At 42.8% G+C, this 7,604-nt stretch overlaps 1 protein-coding gene across 1 annotated transcript in view; it reads right to left on the minus strand.

Annotated features, from left to right (window-relative positions):
* Positions 1-7,604, minus strand: part of LOC119412668 (potassium voltage-gated channel subfamily KQT member 2) — a 17,358-nt gene that overhangs the window by 5,980 nt on the left and 3,774 nt on the right. Inside the window, exons 3-8 of the mRNA XM_037679704.1 lie at positions 5,132-5,257; positions 4,811-4,921; positions 3,430-3,525; positions 1,505-1,599; positions 1,361-1,429; positions 998-1,027 (exon numbers count right to left, since the gene is read on the minus strand). Coding sequence (XP_037535632.1) covers positions 998-1,027; positions 1,361-1,429; positions 1,505-1,599; positions 3,430-3,525; positions 4,811-4,921; positions 5,132-5,257 — 527 coding nt within the window. The remainder of the gene's footprint in view (positions 1-997; positions 1,028-1,360; positions 1,430-1,504; positions 1,600-3,429; positions 3,526-4,810; positions 4,922-5,131; positions 5,258-7,604) is intronic.

Here is a 7,604-nt window from a genome sequence, read left to right on the forward strand (position 1 = left end):
GCTCAGTCTCTCCCATAAAGCTCAGACTGGTGAAGAACTCTGGCAACGGTTGATGTATGCTCAGTCTCTCCATGTCACCTGCTGAAGCTTGTAACTCCTTCAGAGTGGTCTCAGGTGTCTTGGTGGTCTCTCTTATTATTTTCCTTATTCACATTCTCTAAATTTGCGAGGACAGCCTGCTCTTGGTAGATTTCCACATGTTCTATATTCCCTCCATGTCTTTGTGATGAATTTACCAGAACTCCTGGAGACGTTTAGGACCTTGGAAGTCCTTTTGTCTTCATCCCCTGAGCTGTACTTTTCAAGAACCTTTTCTTGATTTGAACTAGGACAGTCACTTTAAAGGGGGTGAATATTTATTAAATGTAGTTTATTTCTGTAGCTCCAAGTCCCAACAGAAGTCGACTCAGGACACTGAACAGAAACATTCACATTATAAAAGACAATTAGTGAAAGTTCTCTATCTAAGGAAGCAGCAGATTGTGTTGAATATCCACTTCGTCAGTCTCCCATCCTGAGCAAGCACAAAGGAGACAGTGGAAAGGAAAAACTCCCTTCACTCCTCTTTTATGCAGTCACTTATTTTACATGAATATAAATATATAACATCAAAGGGGCTGAATCCTTTTTATCGGCACTGCACTGAGTGTGTAAGGGAGCTCCTGAACACTCTGTCCCCAGAACTTCACCTGGGGACATGGAGTCAGAATGTGTCCAGATGAAACCCAGGGGACCGTTTAGGACTGGAGGTAATGAACCTGAGCTGACTCACAATGTCAGGACCACCTGAAGCAAGTAAACTCAACCTCTGCAGGTGAGGCAGAGGCTGGTTTCTTCAGTTGCAGGTAGAACCTGGTACCAGGCTCAATTGAAAAAACCACCTTAGCTACAGAGACTGAGGAGTCAAAATCATTTTCTGATGTGAGCAGCTGGGGTTGTCAGATGCTCTTTGAACATCTGGAACTGTACTCAGATCACAGAAGAACCAAAGGCTGACCTCGGCGATGGTTCTGGCTGGACGTCCTTCCTGCAGACAGAAACAGTTATAGATTATTTTCTTGGTCTGAAGACCAGAAACCTACAATGAGCCATTATATTATGACCTATTGACTGAAATGTTTCTGGTGCTCCAGATTTTGTCAGATATCTGAAGGTCCCAGAAGCATCCAGCTGACCCTTGAGGTCCTATTAGATATGGCTCAGGCTGCTCTGGTTCCTGTTCTGGTTTCTCAGTAAACACTTTCAGAACCTTCTCATACAGATCAATTGGTTGGTGCTTTTACACATTTCTTTCAGCTGGGACCGGTGGTTTCGGTTCATTCCTTGTAGGTTTTTGATTCTTATAGAGACTCTCACAGACCTGAAAGAAAGTCCAGATTTGTTCTTCAGGTTCCTCAGTAGGTCCAGCTGATTGAGAGGAGGAATCAACCTGGAGACACAGGCAGCTGATAAAGGTACGGCTGGGACATCCATGGAAACAGATGGTCTAAAGGTAAGAACGCACCTGTACATGGGGACCGACACGGTCCTCTCGTAATAATCCCAGGTTGACGTCAGATCAGTTCGGCTCAGATTGGTGGCATAGACTCTCCAGGCCGCCTGTAGATCCAGAGATGTGCACAATAAGACCACATCCATCCTGCTCAGTGCACCACCTCCTCCCCCATTTTTCAAAGTGGGAGTGCAAAATATTTTGATCTAAAAATGTATTTGGCTCTCCTGTCAATCTGACAAAAGCTTGGAGTGTTTCTTGGTTTAAATTTGACCCCCCACCCCAAACCAACATGCCACCCCTTCAGCTTTGAGCTGGTCCAGTCCAACATTAGCTTAGCGGGTGTTAGCTACTCAGACAGAGGTTCAGTCTTTAAAAGATTGAATGAATTATGAATTAGTCAGAAGAAGAACATTAACGTATATTTCTTTACGCTGATATAACTCAGAGCTCATTCACTTTAGGTTGGAATAAATATACCTAAGTTAAAGTTTAGTAAATATTTATATCTAGTTTAATTTTTCAATAATTCATGGTATTCACTGTAGTTTGTTATAAAATATAATTAACCATGAGAGGGTTGGAACCAAGTCCGATGCTGCACCGTTTGGACTTTCCGCTGCCCGCCTTCATCAAAGTCAACTTTACTGTCAAGATCGCTAAAATCAGACGCACAGAGGCTCCAAATGGCATTTCCCTCACATCTACGGTGCAGAAAACCACAAAAGATAAATGTAAATAAAATATTAAAAACACAAACTTGAAAAATAGTTTTGTGGCTTCTGGTGAATGTGCACGTGTTCTGTGGGTGCACTGTGGGGATGAACACTTGAAGTTTGTCCACGTCCACGTGTTTGAAGAGTTAGGGTTAGGGTTCGTTCCGTTCTCAGAATCATTTCTAGATGAATGAAAACAAGGACTTTGTCTCCTCTCCCTTGGCCTGGACTGGCCGAGGAGGACCATCAAATCTCAGAGTCTGAGACTCCTGACAAGCCAGACGCCATGGTGGGCTTCATGGTGATGTTAGGTGACCTTGATAGGTGGTAGGTGTGTCTGCAGGTCAGGGCAGCAAGGAACGTTCAGACACTGGAGAAACTAAACAACATCTCCACAGACACATGGCTCAACACCAGAGAGCAGTTCTTCAGAACCAGGAACAGCGGTTCAACTACACCCAAAAGACAAGAGACTCTCTGCTGAGGACCAACAGACCCAGATGTTGGACAGACAAGGCAGATGGTCTGAGAGCGGGGTGAAGGAAGACATTTACTTCAAACAAACAAAAACAAAAAGCGCTGACGAGATGAGGAGGTCACACATTTCAGCTTTTTCAAACGTCCACTGCAGCATTAAGGCTGATTCCTGGTCAGAGTCATCTCTCGGTGAGCCAAACAAAGACCCCGATGACCCTCAGGAGGGAGACAAAGACCCCGATGACCCTCAGGAGGGAAACAAAGAGCCTGATTACCCTCAGGAGGGAGACAAAAACCCTAATGACCCTCAGGAGGGAGAAAAAACCTGATGACCATCAGGAGGGAGACAAAGACTCTGATGACCCTCAGGAGGGAGACAAAAACCCTAATGACCCTCAGGAGGGAGAAAAAAACCTGATGACCATCAGGAGGGAGACAAAGACTCTGATGACCCTCAGGAGGGAGACAAAGAGCCCGATGACCCTCAGGAGGGAGACAAAGAGCCTGATGACTCTCAGGAGGGAGACAAAGAGCCTGATGACTCTCAGGAGGGAGACAAAGAGCTCCCTCTCTCAGGAGAGAGACAAAGAGCCTAATGACCCTCAGGAGAGAGACAAAGAGCCTAATGACCCTCAGGAGGGAGAAAAAGACACTGATGACCCTCAGGAGGGTGGGAGACAAAGACCCTGAACCTTATCACCTTCATCATCGAACCAGTCACTGAGCAATGTGTGAGAGACTCACCTGGATGAGTCCAGCTGCTGGATTTCGTCTCTTCTCAAAGTGTTTCTGTCTGTGCTGCTCCTGAACCTTCAGAGCAAATCCAGAACCAAGAATCCCCTGAAGACAGACAGGTGAGCATCAGACAGGTAAATGGAGGTTCCCTAAACTCTGGTATGAACTAAAGTTACACTAAGGCCAAACATCAGGTCATCTCCAGTTATTGAACTGGAACAGGTGAGTGTTCTAATACAATAAAATATTTTGGATGCTAAGACAGTTAATTGGAGTTATCAATAAATGTGCATCAATCAAGGACATGCTTATAAACACAAGATTGTTTTTTAGCTTTAGAAGCTCCTGGACGATTAAACGAAAAGCTTCATTTAGGTGAACAAGGATAATCTGATCAAGGAGCCAAACTGGAGTCTGTTCAGCTGGAAATATCTTGAATATCCAGCATCAGGTCAAATATGTAGCCAATAAACATACAGGTCATATGTTTAATGTTAGAAAATATTCTATATCGTGGGTTATGAATGTTTTATATTGTGACTGAGGACATCTGGCTCTCCTGCCTGATGTATAAACTTCCTTTTCTTGGCCTGGAGGCGGACTTGGACTGAACACACGGTTCTGAGCTTTTTATGTACCGGTACATGAATGTTTCTGTTCAGTGCCCTGAGATGACTTCTGTTGTGACTTGGAGCTTTATAAATAAACTGAACTGAATTGAGCTGCGTCTCCTTGATGCCCTCGTGAGAGACAGAGAACACCCACTGAAATGTTGTGATGATGTTATAAAAGTCAACAGAGGAACAGGTTTGGGGGTAATTCTGTGACACTGAATGATGGTACGCTGGCCGTGTAGAGTTTGTGGTTCGTTATTGAGTCAACAACGTTAGTGAAGGAGATTTTGTCCTCAAATGTGTCCACTGAAGGTGGCCATCAAGGAGTTCTTTGTCAAGCCTTTTCCATCCTGCTCTCATTTTAATGAAGTCTGTGACTAAAAAAAGCGCTCATGGTTAATGTTGAAAAATGTTTTTTTCATTAATTCTACCTTTATTTCTACATTTCAGTCTCAGTGAGTCACGACGACTCATTTACAAGAGAGACCTGTTTTTAACAAACCACAGACGAGGTACACACAACGATAAACAGCAATAAAATGAAAAGTAAATAAAAGTAGTGACATAAAATAAGCTATATTATGAAACAGGATAAAAATACTAAAAACAGGAACATGTCAATTAAAACAGTATTTAAAAAATACTGTGTTGGTATTAAACTTTTGTTTACCAAAGTGTGTGCACGTCAGACTGCAACATTCAGGCTCACCAGCCCCTGGAGCTGTTTGGAGAGCTGGAAGCTGAACATCTGGAAATATTCTAATAAAAGGACTCACAGCTGGCAGAGCGAAGAAAGAAACTCCGATCAGGGTGAAGGTTGCAGCCAGCAGACGTCCATTCCAGGTGACTGGAAACTTGTCTCCATATCCAATAGTTGTTAGAGTTATCTGAAAGGTACGGAGAAAGACCGCTCAGGTCACCTGCCCCTGTACTGTCCCCTCAGTGGGACGTTACTGCACCTGCACATGTTGTCCTCCATGATGGGACGTCATTGCCTCTTCAACATAGCCAGAACTGCTGCGAGGCCCAGAGCAGGAACAGCCTCTCTACTTCACCAAACAAGTGTGTGTGTGTGTGTGTGTGTGTGTAAATCTCACCAGTCCCCACCAGAGAGCGTCAGCATACGTCTCAAACTGCTCGTTGTCTTCTTTCTCTGCCAGATACACCAGGAAGCTGGCCAAGATGAGACAGAGGAAGCCGATGTACCAGGCTGTGATCAGCTCCTGTGGAGGGACACACATCACTTATTCACATTTGTTTGGTTCCATGCATCTGTCCGATCACCCATCCGTCCATTCATCCATTCATCCATCCATCCGTCCATTCATCCATTCATCCATTCATCCATCCATCCCTCTTCCAAACAACCTGTTTCAGTCAACAGCAGGTGAAGGGTGAGCGTGGTAAAGGTAGAATTATACAGATTACAGGTGGACAAGCTCAGGGCAGTTAGGGTCAGGGTTTAGGGTCTACTGACTTTTGTCCGTCTTGTTATTACTTGAAAAATGGTAGGTTGGACAGGCTCCGCCCCCACGACCTTGAAAGGAACCAAACAAAGGGTGGATGGCTCTTCATGTACCATCAGATAAATAAAGCTAATCAATACAGAGCGGGTGATCAAATATCTGCAAGGTGATACCAATGAAGAAGTCTCACACTGAAACGCACCCGAAGACCTTTGGTTCCATGCGAATGTGGGACAGTTTCATTTCTAAAGATTCAGACTGAGCTGATGACTCACTTTTGATCTTCTGATTCAGTGCAGACGTTTGACGCCTCCTGTTTCCCTCTCACACTGAGGAAAAACGACAAAGGGACTGGGAAACAAAAATAACCTGAGATCACTAAAGAAAAAGATTTGACTGACACTGCAGGTTATTTTGTAAAGATGGCTCAGGGATTTCAAAAAAGAATATTTTACAAAGTCAGTAGGTGTTCTTTATAAAAATAACCTGTTTCTTAGTGGTTACAGATTTTATTGGATTTTCTGTTTTGTAAACCTACTGATGAAAGATATTAACAATGTAATTGGTGTGATGCTTCACTTTACTTTGGGATTTATTTTATGGGATTTACGTGTCTAAATAAATGAATGAACTTTAGGGTACACAGAAACAGCAGGTAATGGTCAGGTAGTAATAACTGGTTCCTCAGTAAGTACTTGGTGTGATGCTTCACTACATCAGTGAACAAAGTAATAGCCAGACAATAACTCGGTATCAGTAAGTGAGTCAGATAAGATGAAAGCAGTACAAGATTATGAAATTGCTAATCAGTGGTAAGAATCAAATAAAGTCTGTCATCATTAGGAAACAAGTTTTTGACAATTACGAGCTGTGAGCTCACTGGTGCAGGATTTATTCAGAACCCACATGGATAATTTCTCCTGTTTCTGATGGTAACAAACCAGTAGTCCCCTAATAAGGCTTGGCTGTGTTCCCCAGTAAGTACTGGTTAACTACCCATTAGCTCCTGATTAGTTCCCGATTCATTCCTGAGGCGTTCACTTGTAGTTAATAAAATTTTGTGTGCCTTATTGTAAAGTGTTACTGTTTATTGTCGTCCAGACACAAAGTAGGATGCAGGTTTTCCTCCGTCGGCCGTTTGTCAACAAAGTGCTCACATGCAGAGTTTTGGGTGGTCTCTTCAAGTTCACATTTTTCAGCCACGGAGATGGAAATTATATCCGTTTTCACAGGAACACTCTTTTTGTTTTGGGTCCATGTTCAAACTCTGTTGTTGTAGCCACTGATTTAGTTTGGTCTGGTTGTTCATGCAGCCGCGAACACAACAGGTACCTGAACTCAGCACGGCTATTTTAGTAAACTTTATGGTTGTTAAATTAATGTGAACAAAACAAAAACAGAGTTTTATCTGCTAAACTGAATGCAAATAACTTTCAAATTAACCGCGGTCCGTGCTCTGCTATCGTGGTTAATCAACACTTACTGCTACTTCCTGTCTGACAGGAAGTTGTACCCATAATCATTTAGACAGAGGAGCCCCCAGGAATAAGGTGGACAGAATCATGTGGCTGCACATTTTAGACTGACTGCTTTGTAAAATGGGCAATATATCAAAAAACTCGTTCAGAAACTTGTTTTTTTTTATATGAACACATTTCTAGAGTCAAAATACAATTTTTACAACTTGTGAACTCAAGCTTGTGAGAGTGGATTTAATAATGAACTTCTCGTTAAAAAAAAAATCAACATTTAGGGTCTTTTTTCTCTCAGTGAATCATCCATCATTGTTACAAAACAAAGTTTAGATCTGATTCACTAAAACACAAACAGCTGATAACAGGTAAAAGCCAGATTGGAAGTCATACTTATTCTCATTGACTCTTTAAATTAAACTATGTTTCTATTAACGCTATTTTGGTTTGATTACGAAAGGGCTAGATTGGAAAGGTCAAAAGGTCATTTCTGGCCTTCGGACCATTTATATGCCCATGTGTGATCGCAGAAAGTTTGGTTCCACCTCTGATTCTATCTCTACATTCACATGAAATGACCACAGGTCAGGGTCAGAGTTAGGTCAGGTCAGGGTTAGGTCAGGGTCAGGGTT

The sequence above is a fragment of the Nematolebias whitei genome, chromosome 7 (genome assembly GCF_014905685.2).
Source record: "Nematolebias whitei isolate Nwh7 chromosome 7, NemWhi1, whole genome shotgun sequence".
NCBI lineage: Eukaryota > Metazoa > Chordata > Actinopteri > Cyprinodontiformes > Rivulidae > Nematolebias > Nematolebias whitei.